The sequence below is a fragment of the Neopsephotus bourkii genome, unplaced genomic scaffold, assembly GCF_033783945.1.
Source record: "Neopsephotus bourkii isolate Nb327-2 ecotype Australia unplaced genomic scaffold, CSIRO-AGI_Nbou_v1 NB_1632, whole genome shotgun sequence".
Classification (NCBI taxonomy): Eukaryota; Metazoa; Chordata; class Aves; order Psittaciformes; family Psittacidae; genus Neopsephotus; species Neopsephotus bourkii.
In genome coordinates, this window is record NW_026902107.1 from 168,108 (window position 1) to 189,709 (window position 21,602).

Sequence of the window (21,602 nt, forward strand, 5' to 3'; positions counted from 1 at the left end):
CATGGGACCAAACCTGACCCCAGTACCGCAGGTGTGGCCTGACCAGTGCTGGCTCTATGGGACAGAGATATCTTTGCCTCTGCTGGTGATGGCCTTGGTGAAGTCCTCAGCATCCTGTTGGCTTGCTTTGCCACAGATCCTATTCAGCTTGTGCCCACCAGGACCCCGAGGTCCCTTTGCAAGAGCTGGTGTCAGCCTGTGCTGTGCTCTTGGCTTGTGTCTTCCCAGGTGCAAGACCTGACACTTGTCCTTGTTGAACCCATAGACTCAGGGAATGGTTTGGGTTGGAAGGGACCTTAAAGCTCCTCCAGCTCCAACCCCTGCCACGGGCAGGGACCCCTTCCACTGGAGCAGCTTGCTCCAAGCCCCTGTGTCCAACCTGGCCTTGAGCACTGCCAGGGATGGGGCAGCCACAGCTTCTCTGGGCACCCTGTGCCAGCGCCTCAGCACCCTCACAGGGAAGAGCTTCTGCCTAAGAGCTCAGCTCAGTCTCCCCTCGGGCAGGTTCAAGCCATTCCCCTTGGCCTGTCCCTACAGGCCCTTGTCCCAAGCCCCTCTCCAGGTTTCCTGCAGCCCCTTCAGGCACTGGAGCTGCTCTAAGGTCTCCCCTTCAGGAGCCTTCTCCTTAACCCTCAGCCCATCTCCCCCCTCACACCCCAGCCCTTCCCAACCACCCCTTTACCTTCCCCGCTCCCCGCTCCCCGAACCCGGGCCCTTTGCGTGATGCGGACCCCTCCGGGTCCCTTCTCCTTTAACGGCCGGGCGGGGCTCCCGCATGACGCGGGGTGCGGGGGGGCGGGCGCAGCTCCCGGGGCCGGGCACGGGGCGCAGAGCGGGGCCTCGCCGGCACCCCCGGGGCGCTCCGCACGGAGCCCCCCCAGCCCCGCTCCGTCCCGTCCCGCACCGCCCCGCACCGCCCCGCACCATGCCCGAGCAGCTCAGCGTGGCCGAGTTCCTGGCGGTGACCGGCGAGGACCTGAGCTCCCCGGCCGCGGCCGCCTTCGCCCCCAAGATGCACAAGTGCCGGGGGGCGGTGGGGGCTCTGGAAGAGGTGAGTGGGGTTATGGGAGGGGGTCCCCACCTCAGCACAACCCCGCAGCGCCGGTCCCGCACCCGCGGGGCTCCTTCATTCCTTGGGCTTGGGTTTATCAGGGTCCATTCAGCCCCAGAGCCCCCCTGTTCGACTGGTGGGAGCCCTGAATGGGGTGTTTTGGGCACCCTAAAGTCGGTGTTTGGGGCACCCTGAAGTCGGTGTTTGGGCACCCTGAAGTCGGTGTTTTGAGCACCCTGGAGTCAGTGTTTTGGGCACCCTAAAGTGTGTGTTTTGGGCACCCTAAAGTCGGTGTTTTGAGCACCCTGAAGTCGGTGTTTTGGGCACCCTGGAGTCGGTGTTTTGGGCACCCTAAAGTAAGTGTTTGGGACCCTCGGGCCGATTGCATTCCTCAAGCAGCCCCAGCGGGTGCTATTGAGTCCAAAGGCTGCAGAAATGGGTAAAACTCTTCTTTCAACCTCCTGTAAAGGGTTAATTTCCAGCTCCAGCTCCCCCTCTACACCCCCAGAGCATCCCCTGCCCGGTTCAGGGCATCCCCTCCGGGGGCCAGGGCTTCCCCCTGGGGCTGGGCAGAGCATCAGCCCCATGGCTCCCATCCGCTATGGAGGTCCTGGAGCCAGCCCTGATGCGCTGCTGTGCCCATGGGGTCCCCCCCCCCATGCTATTAAAGCCATTTTCAATCCCCCCCACCCCATAAAGCCGGGCTGCGTTTGCGGGCAGTGAGGAGGTGGTGGAGGTGCCTTCATCCCCCTTCTCCTGCCTGGAATAAAGGCGGTTTCCAGCTGGTCCCGTGGCTTTTGCCAACTCCTCTTAGTGCAGGAATGGCTTTGAAGGAGAGCCAGGGCTGGTGGGGAGTGCGGGGCCCCAGGTGCCGGGATCCCTGGGGGCAGCGGGATGGGCGTCCCAAGGCCTGGAAGACTGGGGATGCACCATGGAGCATCCTGGTCCCTGCCAGCATGTGTTGGATCTTCCTCTCAGCCAGGGATGGGGAAGGCAGCTCCAGCCAGGAGGCAGCAGCAGGGATTTCATTTGGCTGCTCCAGAGGTGAAGGGGGATATAGGGATGGGGGCAGGAGCAGAGGCAGCCCCCTGCCATAGCAGGGATCTCTGTGGGGTTTGCTCAGTAGAGCCCCACTCCCACTGCAGGTTGTGGGGGCCAAAGCTCTGCCAGGCCTTTGGTGTCCTGATGCTCCAGCAGGAGGGGAAGTGGGAAATCCAAGCAAAGGAATCCCAGCCCCATGCCATCGCCTGCTGCATCCTGCTCCCAGCCCCATAGAGCTGTCACCCTGGTCCCTGGCACCCACAGTGACTCCTTCACTGGGCAGCACCAGCTGGCAGCGCTGGGGGGAAGGCAGAAGAATGGCCCCATTGAGCATCCCAATGGGGCTGTGGTGCAAGTGTGGATCCGTCCCTTCCTCAAGCTTCCATCCTGTCGCGCCGATGTCCTCAGCTTCCCCAGACCAGGAGCCCTCATCCCTGGCTGGGCCTGGGGGTGACGGATGCTGTGGGAGGGTTGTCCTGGTGCTGCTGAAGCCCATACCCTCAGCATCCACCTCAGCACATCAGGGGTGCCAGCGGTGCCCAGAGCAGTGCAGTGATTTCCTCTGCGTTTCCCACCCCAGTGCTGGGCTCTGCCTGCCCTGTCCCCACTGCTTGACTCATGGACCCCTTCCTGAAAGCCACTGTGTCCTTCCCCAGAGCATCCTTAATCCCTGCTCTGCACTGGCCCCATTCAGCCTCCTGCTACGCTGTCCTGGGCACTCGGAGCAGCTTCTTCCCCCCACTTGCACAGGGATGCATCCAGAGCTGCCTCAGTTTCCCCTTCCTGAGGCTACGCCAGGTTTCCAAACCTAGCCCTGGCTCCCATCCCAAGTCACGGGATGCTCCAGAGGGCCTGGTCTGCCTGGATTTGGGAGGCGTTGGGGCACTCCAGTATCCTCCCCATTGCAGATGCATGGCGCTGGAGATGATCCTGCCTCAGCTCCAGTCCCCTCCCAGCCGGCTCATCCAGGCCAGAGCTCCTCTTGCAGCATCCCGTCCAACCAGGAGGGCCTTGGAGAGCGGCTCTGGGGCCAGGCTGACCCCGCTGTCAGGAAATCAGCCTTGACATCAGCCCCAAAGCCTTGAGCCTTGAGAGCAGGAGCGAGAGGAGCCTCTTTACTGCAGCTCCTCCGTGGTTTCATCCCTGCCCTTCTTCATGTTCACGCCCTCTAAATATTTCCAGCCTGTTATCATGCCTCTGGTACCTGCAGCCAAGACGTCCTTAACCCTTTCCTATGGCTGGGGCTGCCCTGCCTTAACCCTTGCTGGGTGCTCTGCAAGCAGCAGCAGTGGCCGGGTTGGCATTAGATTGGCGTTGGGGTTCAGTTTGCCCTGGTGCTCAGTGGGGGCAAAGAGGGGTCAGGAGGGATGGAGTGAGGAAGAGGGGGTGTGGAAGCCCCCCAGGTTGTGGGGTTTATGTGCTTTAGGTCCCTGTTGGGCCGCAGTGGGTCCTGGTTTCGGCTCTCCCATGGACCTCTGTGGGGAGCTGGGCACCTCCCAGGGCTCTCACTGGCCATAGGGCCACAGGGCCACAGGCTGGTTTAGTCGTGCTGTGTGATGCTTCATCCCTTCCTTGGTTGGAACAGCTCCTGCGAGAGCCAGGGGGGCATTTCCATGGATACTGGGATCCAAAGGGGTGCTGGGCGTGCTGGCCAAGCCTCTCACCCCTTACATCTTGCCCCAGCCCACCTCAGTGGGGCCAGCCAGAGCCATGGGCATCCCGGGTGTTCCTGGAATGCCTCCGGCTCCTCTTGCAGCACCAGGAGCTTGGCTGCTGCCCCACACATCTGCATGGCAGAGCAGCAGCAGTGGGGCCGAGCGCTGGCTGTGCTTGGCAGGGCTCCTGAGCTCCGCTTGTTTTCCTTCTCCGCAGAGCCTGGATGGGGACCAAGCCGTGCTCCAGAGGATCAGGAAATATGTGAAAGCCATTCACGTCTCCGGGCTCAGTGAGTTGTGCTTGGAGAGGGGATGGGCATCCCTGGACCAGCGGGCTCTGGGATGGGTCTCATCCTGCATCCAACACTGTATGATGCAGGAGGTGGCCATAGGTGGGATGTGGGTGCTTGTAGCCTCTCAGTGTCATAAGGTGCCAAAAACAGTCTCAAAAAGATGTGAAATGGAGGACTCAAAGGGAGGTTGTTTAGGGCAGAGCACTGCTGTCCCGCTGTGGAGGGATGCGGAGATGGATGCTGGTGGGGCATGGTTCCGTGATGCTCCCCATGGGATGCCTCAGTGTCACCATGTCCCTCTCTGGTGTCTCCCCGTGCAGCCCACGTGGAGAATGAGGAGCAGTACAGCGAGGCCCTGGAGAGCTTCGGGAACAACCACCTCTCCCAGAACAACCACGAGCTCTCCACCGGCTTCCTCAACCTGGCCGTGTTCACCCGCGAGGTCACCGCGCTCTTCAAGAACCTGGTGAGCTGCCCCCTGCCCTCCTGCATCCAGCCGAGAGCCCCGTCCATCTGGGAGCGTGACCCCAGTCCTCCCAGTTCAGCTGCCCTCCACCCAGCAATCCCCATCCCAGCCTGGGGAACACGCTCCTCCTGCTTCCAACCCATCCAATGTGCCTCTTGCTGCACTGACAGCTCATTCCCCGCTCCGCTGGGATTCACTGGATGGTTGGAGTTACTCTTTTCTCTTTCCCCCCCTTTTCTTCCTGGCTTCCCCCCCTCCCATCAATTGCATCTCTTGATCTCGCTTGCCAAGAAGTAAATCAAAGCCAGGCTGAGCTCGCAGAGCCGAGCTGGCAGCGCATTCCCCACCTCAGGAATGGCTCTGCTGGAGAAGTCGGTTCCGGGTCTATGCCAAGCCCTGGGGGTGTTTCCATGTCCTGGTCCCCTCTCTGGTCCCTTTCACATCCACTTTCCAATGGGTGCTTTTGGCTCTGCAGAAGGAGCTTTAGCTCTGCTGCCCTTCCCTTCACATCCTTGTATCTTCCCCTGTTACCCATTCCGGGCCTCCCCGCTCCTCCCCTTCCCCATCCCAGGCTATCCCAGCCTGGCCGCATCCCCGTGCTCCATGGGGATCTGTGGGATCCATCCTGATGGAGGAGCCAGACCAGTTCCCGGCCCCCCACCGCTGCTGCTGTGGGTTATGTGCCTGGATCCAAGAGCCAGGTTTCCCCCCTGGAGCTGTCGGAAGCGGCTGCATTGCTGTCCCCAAACCCCAGGGAAGGGGGATGCTTCCCTGGCATCGGGGGGGGGCATGGGATGGCATCCCCGAGTGCTGTGCTGTGAGGAAGGGGACAGGGCTGGGGTGTGGATGCAAGGGAAGAGCTTTGCTCTTGGCAGCCATGGCGCTGATGTGGTTTGTGGGAAGGGCCCCACGTCAGACATCTTGCAGCCAGCTCCAACAAGCCCCAGCCTGCCCGGTGCCTGCATCCCGGCTCCAGCCCTGCTCCCAGCCTCTTTAACCCTTCCCAGGGCAGCCATGGAGGTCCCAGCACCGGGAGGGATGCGGGGCTCTGGCTCCTTCACCTGCCCTGAGGTGGGGACCCTGTGGGGTGACCCCATCTCTGCTCCGCACAGGTTCAGAACCTGAACAACATCGTCTCCTTCCCCCTGGACAGCCTGCTGAAGGGGCAGCTGAAGGACGGGCGCCTGGTGAGTCCCCTCCAGTGCTGTCCCCGTACTGGGGCGAGAGCCCTGTGACGGGCTTGGATCACATCCCTGGCCAGGAGAAGGGACCTGTGCCCAGGGAATGATGGAATGAGGTTGGGAATGACAAGAGCAAGGGGTGGGGACAAGGGGCAGGGCAGGGTGCAGTGATGGAGAGCAAAGCCTTCGGCTGCTTCGGTGCCACCAGCTTTCCCCTTCCCTGACGCCTGCCATCCCTCTTCCCTCTTCCCACAGGACTCCAAGAAGCAGATTGAAAAAGCCTGGAAGGATTATGAGACCAAAGTGTAAGGAACCCGCTGCCCCAGGCACAATCCTCCTAATCCCGCCCTGCACAAAGGTGTTTTGTCCCCGGGGCTGCACTGCTTGGTGCCAGTTTGCCATCAGGACGGCTCTGATCCAGCCTTTCCCAACTGAGAGGGGCTGGAGATGTTTGTCCTGATCCCATTCCCACCGCAGCCACATCCCTTGAGATGGCCCCGACCTGCTCTGTGCTTCCCACAGGGGGAAGATGGAGAAGGAGAAGGAACGAGCCCGTGTGGCCGGGGTCATCCAGGCGGAGCCGTCCGCAGCCGAGGTGGCCGAGGACATGCAGAGGGAGCGGCGGCTCTTCCAGCTCCACATGTGCGAGGTAGGGGCAGTGCCGGGATGGGGACATCAGGGCCTCCGTGTGTCCCCACCAAAGCAGCCCCATAGGGTGCTGTGTGGGACCCTCCGCTGTTCCCATCCCATCCCTGCATGGTCCCAGGGTCCCCATCCCCAAGATGGGGTCTCTGGGATGTGGTTGTGAGTGGTACCCATGGGTTCTGCTGCAGCAAGGTACCCGGGGTTCCACCTGCATCCTCCCACAGGCTGGCATTTGGGGCAAAAAGTGAGCTTTTTGGGTCACACCCAGAGGTTGGCTTTGTGGTTTGACCCTGTTCTCAAAACCGCTTCAGTGGTTTTGGGTTAGGGGGGCTCCTGAATGGCCCCACATCCCCCATGACACCAGGGGTCCGTTCTCAGGTGAGATAGGAATAGGTGAAGGCTGGAGACCCAGTGGCAGCCCCACCAGGGAAGAGGGACCCCAGTAGCCCCATAAGCACCTTGAGAGCAGGGGACAGGTCCCCAGTGCTTGTCCCCAGGGGCCTGCCACATCCCTGAGGAGCAGGCAGCAGCATCAGAGCCTGCAGCCCCGTGTCCCTCATCCTGGCAATGGGGTGCAGGGAGGATGCTGCACCCGCTGCAGCAGGAGCAGGGAGCTGGGACCCAGCCAGATGAGTCACTGCCTTGAATAGCACCACTGTGAGACACACAACAGTGCTTGGGAACAACGGGAGCTGCATCCCGGCCGGGGAGGGACCGCTGCCAGCAACGCTGGCACGGAGGGGTGTGTGCTTGCCTGGCGATGGGGGGTATGATGCTATTCCCATCATGGGAATAGTTGCATCTCCTCATCATGGGCCATCTTGCACCCTCAGGGCATGGGGATGAATGCATGCAGTTGGATCCAGATCCAGGCAGCGCTGGGAGCATCCCTTTGTGGGGCTCAGCCAGCTGGGAGCCCCATGGTGGGCTTTGCATCTCCAGCTTGTGTGGAGCCATGCAGCCACGCTTTCAGACTGGGGTACCAGGAGGCTCCATCCCCAAGGCTTTATCCCACAGCAGGACTTCCCCACCCTGAAAAGCCCCTGGAGCTGCCTTCCCCTCCCCTTGCTTCCCACTGGAAAGCATCCTCCAGCAGCTGTGCGGCTGGATCAGAGCTCCAAGGGGAAAATCTCTTCCCCTCCCTTACTTTGCTATGGGGGAGCAAGGCTCTGGGTCTTTCCTGCCTGCAGCTGATGGATGGGGTGAATGCATGAAGCTGAAATTCCCCATCCCATGGGAGAGCTCCGTGTGGATCGCAGAGCTCCAGGGCTGATGTGCTGCAGGTGCTGGGTTTGTTTGGAGCCAAGGGGTCATGTCTTCAAAACCAGTTCATTTTCCCTTCATGAGCTGCCTCAGGTCTGGGTTATTTATTAACTCCAGAAGCATGGGATGATGGGACAGGAATGCTTGGCTGGGAGCCTGCCTTTGGTCCTTGAACTGCTCAGGGCTTGGAGGACTTCCAGAGCCAGGTTTTATTGAGGGTGGTCCCCAGACAGTGCCTTAACGCTCCTGCCTGCACCGGGAGGGGGATGCAGGGGCCGGGTGAGCATCCTCTTTCCTCTGGGGTGCTTCCAGCCTTGTCTCCATCACCTCACCGAGCGTCCCCTCCTCCTGCAGTACCTGCTGAAAGCCAGCGAGTCCCAGATGAAGCAGGGACCGGATTTCCTGCAGAGCCTCATCAAGTTTTTCCATGCTCAACACAAGTAGGTGCTGCTCGGGTCCCCCCATGAGGGGCTGGGAGCTTCTCCCATCCCAGCTCCATCAAGCTGTTGGTGAAGAGCCCATCGCTCTCCACTGGTACCCAATGATGGGGAGCTGAAACGTGCTTTGTTGGCTTGAGGAGCTGTAAACGTGGCCATGGGGGGATGCTGGAATGGGGTTGGCTCGGGATATAGCCGATGATTTGGTTTCTGGATGGATTTCCAGGGAGGAGTTCAGCAGAGTGGCTCTGCTGTTAGCCAGGGGGTCATAGTGAGGGGGTTTGGAATGAGGATTAACATCCACTTGTCTTTTCCCTTTGCTCCATGAGGCTGGAATAGCAGCATGGGGTGCCATGGTGTCACCTCCGACTCTCGAGAGGGGAAACTGGGGCAAGGGAGGGGACAGTCCCATTGGCCAAGTGTGGGGCTGTGACCCAGAGATTGCATTGCACCAGAGGCCAAACCTGCATGCCAAACACCCCGAATACTTGGGGTATCCAGACCCCATGGTCTGAGATTGGGGTCCCAATGGGACAAGGCTTCCCTCGGGGGTGTGGATGTGTTGCTATGGTCTGGGGCCACGGCGTCTCTCAAAGATCCTCTTTCTTCCCCTCCATCCTCCCCATCTGCATCTCAATCCCGTGGGACAAATGCCCAGTTTCTTCCAAGACGGCTGGAAAGCTGCCCAGAACCTCTACCCCTTCATTGAGAAGCTCGCTGTGTCCCTCCATGCGGTACGTGCCCACATGGCCCCCCCAAACCGCTGAGGATGCTCACACTCAGTGCAGCAGTGAGGGCAGGGGCTGAGGATGCTCACACTCAGTGCAGCAGTGAGGGCAGGGGCTGAGGATGCTCACACTCAGTGCAGCAGTGAGGGCAGGGGCTGAGGATGCTCACACTCAGTGCAGCAGTGAGGGCAGGGGCTGAGGATGCTCACACTCAGTGCAGCAGTGAGGGCAGGGGCTGAGGATGCTACACTCAGTGCAGCAGTGAGGGCAGGGGCTGAGGATGCTCACACTCAGTGCAGCAGTGAGGGCAGGGGCTGAGGATGCCCACACTCAGTGCAGCAGTGAGGGCAGGGGCTGAGGATGCTCACACTCAGTGCAGCAGTGAGGGCAGGGGCTGAGGATGCTCACACTCAGTGCAGCAGTGAGGGCAGGGGCTGAGGATGCTCACACTCAGTGCAGCAGTGAGGGCAGGGGCTGAGGATGCTCACACTCAGTGCAGCAGTGAGGGCAGGGGCTGAGGATGCTCACACTCAGTGCAGCAGTGAGGGCAGGGGCTGAGGATGCTCACACTCAGTGCAGCAGTGAGGGCAGGGGCTGAGGATGCTCACACTCAGTGCAGCAGTGAGGGCAGGGGCTGAGGATGCTCACACTCAGTGCAGCAGTGAGGGCAGGGGCTGAGGATGCTCACACTCAGTGCAGCAGTGAGGGCAGGGGCTGAGGATGCTACACTCAGTGCAGCAGTGAGGGCAGGGGCTGAGGATGCTCACACTCAGTGCAGCAGTGAGGGCAGGGGCTGAGGATGCTCACACTCAGTGCAGCAGTGAGGGCAGGGGCTGAGGATGCTCACACTCAGTGCAGCAGTGAGGGCAGGGGCTGAGGATGCTCACACTCAGTGCAGCAGTGAGGGCAGGGGCTGAGGATGCTCACACTCAGTGCAGCAGTGAGGGCAGGGGCTGAGGATGCTCACACTCAGTGCAGCAGTGAGGGCAGGGGCTGAGGATGCTCACACTCAGTGCAGCAGTGAGGGCAGGGGCTGAGGATGCTCACACTCAGTGCAGCAGTGAGGGCAGGGGCTGAGGATGCTCACACTCAGTGCAGCAGTGAGGGCAGGGGCTGAGGATGCTCACACTCAGTGCAGCAGTGAGGGCAGGGGCTGAGGATGCTCACACTCAGTGCAGCAGTGAGGGCAGGGGCTGAGGATGCTCACACTCAGTGCAGCAGTGAGGGCAGGGGCTGAGGATGCTCACACTCAGTGCAGCAGTGAGGGCAGGGGCTGAGGATGCTCACACTCAGTGCAGCAGTGAGGGCAGGGGCTAGGATGCCCACACTCAGTGCAGCAGTGAGGGCAGGGGCTGAGGATGCCCACACTCAGTGCAGCAGTGAGGGCAGGGGCTGAGGATGCTCACACTCAGTGCAGCAGTGAGGGCAGGGGCTGAGGATGCTCACACTCAGTGCAGCAGTGAGGGCAGGGGCTGAGGATGCTCACACTCAGTGCAGCAGTGAGGGCAGGAGCTGAGGATGCCCACACTCAGTGCAGCAGTGAGGGGAAGGGCTGAGGATGCTCACACTCAGTGCAGCAGTGAGGGCAGGGGCTGAAGATGCCCACACTCAGTGCAGCAGTGAGCATCAGCCGCTTCCTTTCCCAGCTCCACCAGGCACAGGAGGAGGAGGTGAAGCAGCTCACGCAGACCCGCGATTCCCTGCGCAGCCTCCTGCAGCTGGACAGCAAGGAGGTGACATCCCGGGATGGGCAGTGGGGAGCTGGGATGGGGCTGGCTGGATGGGAAGGAGGGGACCAATGGGGACACCTGAGGGAGCAGCAGGGCAGGAGATGTGGGAGGTGCTCCAAGGCTGGGAGGGGATGGGGACCACTGCATCCATGCAATGATGAATTGCCAGCAGCCACCTCTGCACTTCTCACTTGGCTTTTTAAACACCTTTTCCCAGGAAAACCTGGGCAGGAAGAACTCCGGGAGTGGCTACAGCATCCACCAGCACCAGGGGAACAAGCAGTATGGGACGGAGAAGTCAGGGTTTCTCTACAAGAAGAGTGATGGGTGAGGATGGTGCCCAGAGAGCTCCTGGCTCTATCCTGGTGTTGCTGTGGGCTGGGAGAGCTCCATGCTCATGGGAGGCCCCCGAGGTGGAACTGTTGGGGTGAGGTTTTGGTTGCTGTTAGATGGGTTTTTGGGTGCAATTGGTCCCATCTGGTCTTAAGCATCCATCAGTGCTTGGCGAATGGGATGTCTGCCCAGGCTGGGGGAGAACCCAGGGGATGGGAAGGAGAAGGTTTGGAGGTGGTGCAAGGGAGCCGTCCCCTGCCAATGGTTTGGTGTCATCAGCCCATTTCTTATCTGAAGACCCCCAGGAGGCTCTGGTGCCTTCCCTGTGATGCTCTCTTGGGTGGCCGGTGCTGTGGGTTCAGTGTCCTTGGCTATGGGTCTCCAGCCCAACAGCACAGCCCCATGCCCAGAAAGCCATTGGGTTGCTCATGAGAGCTTCCATAGGTGACCTGAGAGGCAGGTGTGTCCATAGGTCCATGAGAGCTTCCATAGGTGACCTGAGAGGCAGGTGTGTCCATAGGTCCATGAGAGCTTCCACAGGTGACCTGGGAGGCAGGTGTGTCCATAGGTCCATGCGAGCTTCCATAGCTGACCTGGGAGGCAGGTGTGTCCATAGGTCCATGCGAGCTTCCATAGGTGACCTGGGAGGCAGGTGTGTCCATAGGTCCATGAGAGCTTCCATAGGTGACCTGAGAGGCAGGTGTGTCCATAGGTCCATGAGAGCTTCCATAGGTGACCTGAGAGGCAGGTGTGTCCATAGGTCCATGAGAGCTTCCATAGGTGACCTGAGAGGCAGGTGTGTCCATAGGTCCATGAGAGCTTCCATAGGTGACCTGGGAGGCAGGTGTGTCCATAGGTCCATGAGAGCTTCCATAGGTGACCTGGGAGGCAGGTGTGTCCATAGGTCCATGAGAGCTTCCATAGGTGACCTGGGAGGCAGGTGTGTCCATAGGTCCATGAGAGCTTCCATAGGTGACCTGGGAGGCAGGTGTATCCATAGGTCCATGAGAGCTTCCATAGGTGACCTGGGAGGCAGGTGTGTCCATAGGTCCATGAGAGCTTCCATAGGTGACCTGGGAGGCAGGTGGATGTGGGTGATCAGGGCCATGCGGTGCATCCTCACTGCCCTTCCTCCTCCTCAGGATCCGCAAAGTGTGGCAGAAGAGGAAGTGTGGGGTGAAGTACGGCTGTCTGACCATCTCCCACAGCACGGTGAGGGGCCACGGGGGGGCTGCACCCTGACCCCCGCTTCTCCAAGCCCTGTTCTCCTGCAGAGGGTTGGGGAAGGTCGGACCCTCCTAATGCCAAGAGGGATTAGCATCCCTGTGAGCAACCATGGGAAGGATGCGCTCCGCACTGCACATCCCGATCCCTTCCTGACCTCACACCCCGCAGATCAACCGTCCCCCCGTCAAGCTGAACCTCCTGACCTGCCAAGTGCGGCCCCACGCCGAGGAGAAGAAATGCTTCGACCTGGTGACACGTGAGTGTTTGTCCCACGTGCCCGTGGGATGTCCCTGGGTTTGCCCAGCACTGCCTGCTCCTCTGCCACCCTTTGTCCCTTGCATCTGGTTCTGGGCATCTCCCCGAAGGACCAACTGCAAGGAGATGGAGCAAGCTCAAGGCAAGAAGAGGTTGCAAGAGGGCTTAGGTGATGGAGGAGTGATGTGCAATGAATCACAGCATCCCACTCTGGTTTGGGTTGGAAAGGACCTTAGAGTTCATCCAGCTCCAACCCCTGCCATGGGCAGGGACCCCTTCCACTGGAGTAGCTTGCTCCAAGCCCTGTGCAGTGTCAGGGTGCCATGGTCCCACCACCCTCACAGGGAAGAACTTTCTGACATCCAACCTAAATCTCCCCTCTCTAAGTTTGATTTAGTTTTATATTAAAGCAGCCCCTTTTGGAGTGGTTTCAGCCCCTTCCTGCTGTCCTGGGCACCCCAAACCCCTCTCCTCACCTTCTTCCCCTCTCCCCACCCCTGCAGACAACAGGACATACCACTTCCAAGCGGAGGACGAGCAGGAGTGCATTGTGTAAGTGCCACAGCCCATCCCCACTCCTTAAAACGCCTGGTCCTGCTCTTCCATCCCCATCCCCATCCTTACGGCTCCCTCTTGCCCAGGTGGGTCTCGGTGCTGCAGAACAGCAAGGATGAAGCCTTGAGCAATGCCTTCAAGGGGGACCCCAGCAGTGGTGGGGCAGCAGCAGGCGGTGGGGCCGATGGTGGCCTGCAGGAGCTCACCAAGGTGGTCATCAGCGAGGTGAAGAACATGCCTGGGAACAAGCAGTGTTGTGACTGCGGCGCCCCGGGTAGGTTGGGGCTTGGGGTGTCCCCCATGTCCCTGGCTATGGGGCTGGTTTGCAGCATCCCATGGGGCTGGGTGGTGATGCTGAGCACCTCCACACCCCAGACCCCACGTGGCTCTCCACCAACCTGGGCATCCTGACGTGCATCGAGTGCTCCGGCATCCATCGGGAGCTGGGCGTGCATTACTCCCGCATCCAGTCTCTCACCCTGGATGTCCTCAGCACCTCCGAGCTGCTGGTAAGCTGCTCCCTGAGCCACTGGGGATCATAGAGCCAGAGGATGGGATCGGGTTGGAAAGGACCTCAAGGTGATGTAACGTCAATCCATGTAGTGCCATCACCCTCTGTGGCTCCCGAACCTGCTGGGGTGCAGAGTTCATCCCTGCTCCTCCATCCCATCTGTGCCCAGTTTGCTCCAGTGCTCCTAAACTTGCCTCAGTTTCGCCAGCAGCACTTTCCAGCCCCCACTGTGGTGCTTTGGGCAAGGGGGGGGGGGGTGTCTCTGCATGCTAAGGGGGGGGATGCTGTCAGCCCCTTGGGTAGACTTCCCCTACCATGGAAGAGCATCATCCCTGGGGGGGGATGCTGCTCTGGGAAGGTCCTGTGTGGATGCAGTGGGTTCCTTCCCTCTGTCTCCAGGATGGAGATGGGGATCTGGCTGGGGCAGGTGAGTGTGGCCAGGGGGGCTCATCTCCCCCATCCCTGCCTGCCCACAGCTGGCGGTGAACATCGGGAATACCCGCTTCAATGAGATCATGGAGGCCACGCTGCCCAGCCAGGACTGCCCCAAGCCCTCGGCCAGCAGCGATATGTGAGTGGGTCACTGGCCAGGGGCTCGGGGTGTGCTGGGAGGAGGAGGAGGAGGAAGAGGAGCGCATGGTGCTCAGCCCTCATCCCCACACTGCTGCCCATTGGCTCTGAAATGGCTTGGGATGGGAGAAGGTGTGACCGTGGTGTCATCACTGGTGGGGATTGCACCGTGCTTGGACCATGAGGGTTCAGGCGGAGGCAGGAGCCCAGCGGTGCCTTGGGGAGGGTCTCTCCCTGTGTCCGTCCAAGCCCACTCCACAGCCCCATTCCCACAGGGCTGCCCGCAAGGAATACATCGTGGCCAAGTACATGGAGCGCCGCTACGTGCACAAGAGCGGGCACGAGGACCCCCATCGCCTCTGGGAAGCCATCCGTGGCCGGGACCTCCTGGCCCTGCTCCAGGCCTTTGCCGAGGGGCAGGATCTGGCCAAGCCCCTGCCCAGCCCTGAGGGCCAGGTGAGTGCTCTGCTCCCCCTGCCTGGCAGCAGCCATGGGGCTGCCCCCTTTGGGAGCCCATGCGCTGGGTTTGCCTTCAGGTGCAGGGGTAGCCTTGGGAGATGAGCATCCTTGGGTCCAGCTCTCCTCCATCCCATGGGAGATGAGCATCCTTGGGTCCAGCTCTCCTCCATCCCATGGGAGATGAGCATCCTTGGGTCCATCTCTCCTCCATCTCATCGGAGATGAGCATCCTTGGGTCCAACTCTCCTCCATCTCATGGGAGATGAGCATCCTTGGGTCCATCTCTCCTCTATCTCATGGGAGATGAGCATCCTTGGGTCCAGCTCTCCTCCATCCCATGGGAGATGAGCATCCTTGGGTCCAGCTCTCCTCCATCCCATGGGAGATGAGCATCCTTGGGTCCAGCTCTCCTCCATCTCATGGGAGATGAGCATCCTTGGGTCCAGCTCTCCTCCATCCCATGGGAGATGAGCATCCTTGGGTCCAGCTCTCCTTCCTGTCATGGGAGATGAGCATCCGTGGGTCCAGCTCTCCTCCATCCCATGGGAGATGAGCATCCTTGCGTCCAGCTCTCCTCCATCCCATGGGAGATGAGCATCCTTGGGTCCAGCTCTCCTCCATCCCATGGGAGATGAGCATCCTTGGGTCCAGCTCTCTTCTATCTCATGGGAGATGAGCATCCTTGGGTCCAGCTCTCTTCTATCTCATGGGAGATGAGCATCCTTGGGTCCAGCTCTCCTCCATCCCATGGGAGATGAGCATCCTTGGGTCCAGCTCTCTTCTATCTCATGGGAGATGAGCATCCTTGGGTCCAGCTCTCTTCTATCTCATGGGAGATGAGCATCCTTGGGTCCAGCTCTCCTCCATCCCATGGGAGATGAGCATCCTTGGGTCCAGCTCTCCTCCATCCCATGGGAGATGAGCATCCTTGGGTCCAGCTCTCCTCCATCTCATGGGAGATGAGCATCCTTGGGTCCAACTCTCCTCCATCTCATGGGAGATGAGCATCCTTGGGTCCAGCTCTCCTCCATCCCATGGGAGATGAGCATCCTTAGGTCCAGCTCTCCTCCATCTTACAGGAGATGAGCATTGTTGGCTCCAGCTCTCCTCATGGGAGATGAGCATCCTTGAGTCCAGCTCTCCTCTATCTCGGGAAATGAGCATCCTTGGGTCCAGCTCTCCTCTGTCTCTTGGGAAATGAGCATCCTTGGGTCCAGCTCTCCTCCATCTCTTGGGAGATGAGCATCCTTGGGTCCAGCTGTCCTCCATCCCATGGGAGATGAGCATCCTTGGGTCCAGCTCTCCTCCATCCCATGGGAGATGAGCATCCTTGGGTCCAGCTCTCTTCTATCTCATGGGAGATGAGCATCCTTGGGTCCAGCTCTCTTATCCATGGGAGATGAGCATCCTTGGGTCCAGCTCTCCTCCATCCATGGGAGATGAGCATCCTTGGGTCCAGCTCTCCTCCATCCCATGGGAGATGAGCATCCTTGGGTCCAGCTCTCCTCCATCTCATGGGAGATGAGCATCCTTGGGTCCAGCTGTCCTCCATCCCATGGGAGATGAGCATCCTTGGGTCCAGCTCTCCTCTGTCTCTTGGGAAATGAGCATCCTTGGGTCCATCTCTCCTCCATCTCTTGGGAGATGAGCATCCTTGGGTCCAGCTGTCCTCCATCCCATGGGAGATGAGCATCCTTGGGTCCAGCTCTCCTCCATCCCATGGGAGATGAGCATCCTTGGGTCCAGCTCTCCTCCATCTCTTGGGAAATGAGCATCCTTGGATCCAGCTCTCCTCTATCTCATGGGAGATGAGCATCCTTGGGTCCAGCTCTCTTCTATCTCATGGGAGATGAGCATCCTTGGGTCCAGCTCTCTTCTATCTCATGGGAGATGAGCATCCTTGGGTCCAGCTCTCCTCCATCCCATGGGAAATGAGCATCCTTGGGTCCAGCTCTCCTCCGTCCCATGGGAAATGAGCATCCTTGGGTCCAGCTCTCCTCCATCCCATGGGAGATGAGCATCCTTGGGTCCAGCTCTCCTTTCTGTTATGGGAGATGAGCATCCTCAGGTCCATCCCTCCCCTCCATCTCTTGGCAGGACCTGGGCGAGCTGGCACTGCACATGGCCGTGCGCCACGCTGACAGATCATCTCTTCCTCTGGTGGACTTCATCATCCAGAACGGGTACGTCCCCTGCCCGCTTCCCATGCAGGACCACGGGGCTGATGCTTGCGTGCCCTCGAGCCTCGAGTTCCTTGCAGGGGGGCGCTGGACCGGGTGACGCAGGACGGGAACACGGCTCTGCACTACAGCGCGCTTTACAACCAGCCCAACTGCCTCAAGCTGCTCCTCAAGGGCAAAGCCACCTTCACCACGGGTATGGGGCTGGGATGGGGAGAGGAGGGGGCTGGGGTTCTCCAGTGACCGGGACCCATCCCCTTTGTCCCCCGGGCAGTAAACGCAGCGGGCGAGACGGCGCTGGATGTGGCCAGGAGGCTGAAGCACACCGAGTGCGAGGAGCTGGTAGGCGGGAGGAGGATGAGGAGGGAGATGCTCGGGCTGGGCAGAGGGGGCTGAAGCACCGGTGTGGTGGCAGGGGGCTGCTGGGACCTGCCCCCCCCATCCTGACACCCTCCTGCCCTTCCCTATCCGGCAGCTGGAGCAGGCACAGGCAGAGAAGCTCTCCCTACAGATCCACGTGGATTACAACTGGGAGCCTGCCCAGGAGTTCCCCTATGACAGCGAGGACGAGCTGGAGGAGAAGGTACCCATGGGGGGTTATGGGGGGGACGGGGACACCCCCCATCCCCAGCGAGGGCTCTGGGGGTGCAGACCCCGGTGTGGGGCAGCCCTAGAGCCGGGTGCCTGTCCCCAGGTCAGCCCCCTGCAGCGCTCCTTCAAGGGCACGTCACCGCCGGCCACCAGCCCCCAGGCCCGCTGGAGCTGCACGGGGATGGACATCACCAACAGGACCTACGAGAGCATCCTGGTGCCCTCGCGCCCCGCGCCCCGCCGGGCCCACAGCGAGGAGATCCCCCCCCCGCTGCCCCTCAAAAACCCCACCCGGGGCAGCGCCCGCCCCAAACCCAGCCCCACCGGTGAGTGGGGGGGTCCCCCATCACCCGGCACCCCATGGGTTACTGTGGTTACCGTCCCTCCGTCTGTGTTGTCCCATAGAGCGCCCTGAGCTGCCCTGGCAGGCGTCAGAGCCCCACTTCTCCAGCAGTGGGGGTGCCCTGGATGGCACCGTGGGCCCCCCCGGCACCCGCAGCCCCACTGAGAGCCGGAGGGCAGCGTACTGGGAGACCCGCTCCGAGACAGAGACCAGCACCCGGCGGGGGCCAGAGCTGAGCCCCACAGCCCCCGACATCCCCCCCGTCAAGTTTGGGTATGGACATTCCCCCTTATCCCAGCGCTGGGGCTGGGGGGGGCTCATTGCATGGGTTGGCTTCATCCTGTGCCAGCCACCCCCCTGTAGGCACGGGGGGGGACATGGAGCAAAGGGGACCTGGAGTCCCCAGGGCAATTGATGCTCTGGGATGCAGGAGGGGACAAGGGAATTGATGCTCTGGGATGCAGGAGGTTACAAGGGTATTGTTGCTCTAGGATGCAGGAGGGCACAAGGGAATTGATGCTCTGGGATGCAGGAGGGGACAAGGGAATTGATGCTCTAGGATGCAGGAGGGGACAAGGGAGTTGATGCTCTGGGATGCAGGAGGGGACAAGGGAATTGATGCTCTAGGATGCAGGAGGGGACAAGGGAATTGATGCTCTGGGATGCAGGAGGGGACAAGGGAATTGATGCTCTGGGATGCAGGAGGGGACAAGAGTATTGATGCTCTGGGATGCAGGAAGGAACAAGGGTATTGATGCTCTAGGATGCAAGAGGGGACAAGGGAATTGATGCTCTGGGATGCAGGAGGGGACAAGGGAGTTGATGCTCTAGGATGCAGCAGGGGACAAGGGAATTGTTGCGCTAGGATGCAGGAGGGGACAAGGGAACTGATGCTCTAGGATGCAGGAGGGGGCTAGGTTCTGGCTTGTCTCTAGGGAAGGTGATGTGGGATATTTGGGGTGACACCAAGGCCCCCTGTGAGTTATCAGTTTCCCTTTGGGAAGTTGTGGTGGGAATGGGCTTGTTGGAGGGAGGATGGGGCCCATCCCCATCAGCAGCCAGGGGGCTGCGGGGTGGGATCTGGGTCCCATGAGGGGGCTCTGGCCCCACTGAGCCCCCACAGGAAGGGGCTGGTGCATGGTTGAGGGGGTGACACTGTCCCCGCTGTCCCCAGCAGCTCCGAGAGCACCCGCTCCTACCGGCGCATCAGTGGCGTGGGGGGCAAGGCCGTGTCCCCCCAGAGCCCTATTGAGGATCCCAACGGGAGCAAGGTGCCCCCTGTGCCCATGCCCAGGAGGTTCGCTCCGGTAGGTGCCAACACTTGGAGGGGGGTGTCTCAGAGGGGCTGTGATGGTGGCTGGGGGTCACACTCTGCGTGCCCAGACTTCCCCTTCCCTTTTCCCTTTTTTCCCTTTTATTCCTTTCTTCCCCTTCTTCACCTTCTTCCCCTTTTTCCCCTTTTTCCCCTTTTTTCCCTTTTTCCCCTTTTTCTCCTTTTTTCCCTTTTTTCCCTTTTTCCCTTTTTCCCCTTTTTCCCCTTTTTCCCCTATTTTCCCTTTTTTCCCTTTTTTCCCTTTTATTCCTTTCTTCCCCTTCTTCCCCTTTACCCCTTCTTCCCCTTTTTTCCCTTTTTTCCCTTTTTCCCCTTTTTCCCCTGTTTTTCCCCCTTTTTCCCCCTTTTTCCCCCTTTTTCCCCCTTTTTCCCCCTTTTCCCCCTTTCCACCCCCTTTTTCCCTTTTTCCCCCTTTTTTCCCTTTTTTCCCTTTTTTACCTTTTTTACCTTTTTTTCCCTTTTTTCCTTTTTTTCCCTTTTTTCCCTTTTCCCCCCTTTCTTCCCCCTTCTTCCCCTTTCTTCTCCTTTCCCTTCCCCTTATCCCAGAGTGGAAGATGGATGCATCAGGGGTATCACATCCCTTCACCCCCATTGGCGGATGGCTCTGGGGGGTGCCCATGACCCCTCCTCTCCCTTTGCAGGCGAAGGGGCGGCAGAAGCGGGTGCAGGCGGTGGCTGACTGCAGGGGGGACAAGGCTCGGGAGCTGACCTTCTCCAAGGGCGAGGTGATCGTGGTGACGCGGGAGGAGGACGAGCAGAGCTGGGTGAGGGTCCCCAGGGATGCTGGGGCCCGATCCTGGTCCAGGCCTCCCCTGCCCCCCCCCGGCTGGAGGAGGATGTGTGCTCACGGGGGTGCGGATGGGTGATGGCCCCATCCCTGATGCAGGAGGTCACTGATGGGTCACCGCAGCTTTGCCTCTCTGAATGCCTCTGGGAATGGGGGTATCGGCCCCAGAGCCTCTCCCCTACCCAAGGTCCTATCATGGAATGGGTTGGGAGAGGCCTTAAAGCTCAACCTCCCCTCCGGCAGGAGGTTAAAGCCCATTCCCCCTTATCCTATCCCTTGTCCCAAGCCCCTCTCCAGGCTTCCTTCAGCCCCTTTAGGCCCTGGAGCTGCTCTGAGGTCTCCCCTTGAGGAGTCTTCTCTTGTCCAGGTTTAGTTCTCAGCCCTATCTCAGAGCTGGGGCTCCCATGGCCTGACCCCCCCCCTGCACCCCCCAGGTTGGCTTCATCGAGGGCGATGGATCCCGCACCGGAGTGTTCCCAGCCAGCTTCGTGCACCTCCTGCAGGACTGATGGGTGCCCACGGGCCCTGCACCCTCCTGCGCAGCTCCCGCTGTCCTCAGCAGAGCCGGGACCCATCCGGTCCCCTTCCATTGGGAACACCGTCCATGGATGGAGGCTGCTGCCTGCCCTGGGGCTGGGGCACAGACCAGGCACGCTCATGACACGGATGGGCTGAGAGGGTCCCTTGGTGCCCTCCTGCTCATCCCTGCGGCTTTCTCCTCTCCTGTCCGCATGGATCTGGGGATGGAGGAGCTGCACTGGGTGCCCCTCACCCTCCTCTGCTGGGGAGCCATGGACCCCCCTCCCCAGCTTGGGGGCTGTTGGGGGGGACAGGGCTGGGGAGCAGCTGCATCCCCCCCATCCTTCTTCCCTACCCCAGCTGTGAAGCCTGGGGGGTGAGCAGGGAATAGCAAAGGGCTTTCAATGGCCTCTCCTTGGGGGCCTGGTGGGCTCTGGGGACGCAGCACAAATCCCATTCCCTGCTCTGGGGGGCACCATGGAGCTCCTGCCCCATATCCTGTGCCTGGGGTGGGTGCTGGATCACCGCCCCAGCCCTGGGGGGGGGCTCTTCAAGGGGATTGTACAGCTGTTTTGGGACCAATGTCCCCCCCTGTGCTGGTGCCCTTTGGGAACCACCTACCACCGCCCCCCGACTCACCCCATTCCCATTGTGGGGTCAAATGTGTCATCTCAAACGGTTTTGTTCATGTTTTCTGTCTCTGGTTTCCAATAAAACCATGGGTTTTGTAAGGGCCTGGCTGCTCGCTGGGGGGCACAGCCCCTGCCTGATGCTGCTGCCACCTCCCACATGGGTACCAGCATCCCTGTGCCCTCCCAGTGCCCTTCAGTGGTGGGAGCCCGGGGTTTGGGGTGCTGAGCATGAGGGGAGCGCTGCTTCATGTGGGGATGGGTGCACCAGGGGGGGTTTGGGCACCCATGGGTGTCCTCCCTGCAGGGAGCCAACCTGGGGTGCTCACCCTATGGTTATGCTGTCCCCATGGGTGCTCTGGGGGGGTTCTGCAGAGCAAAGCCTGGTGTAGGCTTAGCCTCCTCCTTACCAGCACCATAGAGAGCCATGGAACAGGTTGGGGTGGAAGGGACCTTAAAGCTTATCCAGTTCCAAGCCCCTTGAGCACTGCTGAGGATGGGGCATCCAAACCACCTCCGTTCAACCCATTCACAGAATCACAGAATCACAGAATCATAGAATGGTTTGGGTTGGAAAGGACCTTAAGATCATCCAGTTCCAACCCCCTGCCATGGGCAGGGACACCTCACACTAAACCATGGCACCCAAGGCTTCATCCAACCTGGCCTTGAACACTGCCAGGGATGGAGCATTCACAACCTCCTTGGGCACCCATTCCAGTGCCTCACCACCCTAACAGGAAAGAGTTTCCTCCTTATATCCAATCTAAACTTCCCCTGTTTCAGTTTGAACCCATCACCCCTTGTCCTGTCACTACAG

General features: G+C 60.4%; 1 protein-coding gene across 2 annotated transcripts; it reads left to right on the top strand.

Annotated features, from left to right (window-relative positions):
- The first annotated feature begins 898 nt into the window (after nucleotides 1-898).
- On the top strand, nucleotides 899-20,619 carry ASAP3 (ArfGAP with SH3 domain, ankyrin repeat and PH domain 3). Of its 2 annotated transcripts, none has more exons than XM_061373561.1 (26): nucleotides 899-1,051; nucleotides 3,965-4,037; nucleotides 4,361-4,506; nucleotides 5,619-5,693; nucleotides 5,943-5,992; nucleotides 6,210-6,336; nucleotides 7,950-8,035; nucleotides 8,691-8,766; nucleotides 10,407-10,493; nucleotides 10,708-10,817; nucleotides 11,966-12,035; nucleotides 12,219-12,306; nucleotides 12,809-12,857; nucleotides 12,947-13,134; nucleotides 13,236-13,369; nucleotides 13,848-13,942; nucleotides 14,217-14,397; nucleotides 16,498-16,583; nucleotides 16,661-16,776; nucleotides 16,855-16,922; nucleotides 17,056-17,163; nucleotides 17,275-17,497; nucleotides 17,577-17,787; nucleotides 18,689-18,821; nucleotides 19,489-19,611; nucleotides 20,069-20,619. In XM_061373561.1, the coding sequence occupies exons 1-26, from the start codon at nucleotides 926-928 to the stop codon at nucleotides 20,141-20,143; spliced, it is 2,904 nt and encodes a 967-aa protein (XP_061229545.1). In that variant the 5' UTR covers nucleotides 899-925; the 3' UTR covers nucleotides 20,144-20,619. The 2 variants fall into 2 exon arrangements, with proteins under 2 accessions (XP_061229545.1, XP_061229546.1); XM_061373562.1 differs by having other exon boundaries at nucleotides 18,692-18,821.
- Nucleotides 20,620-21,602: the final 983 nt, after the last annotated feature.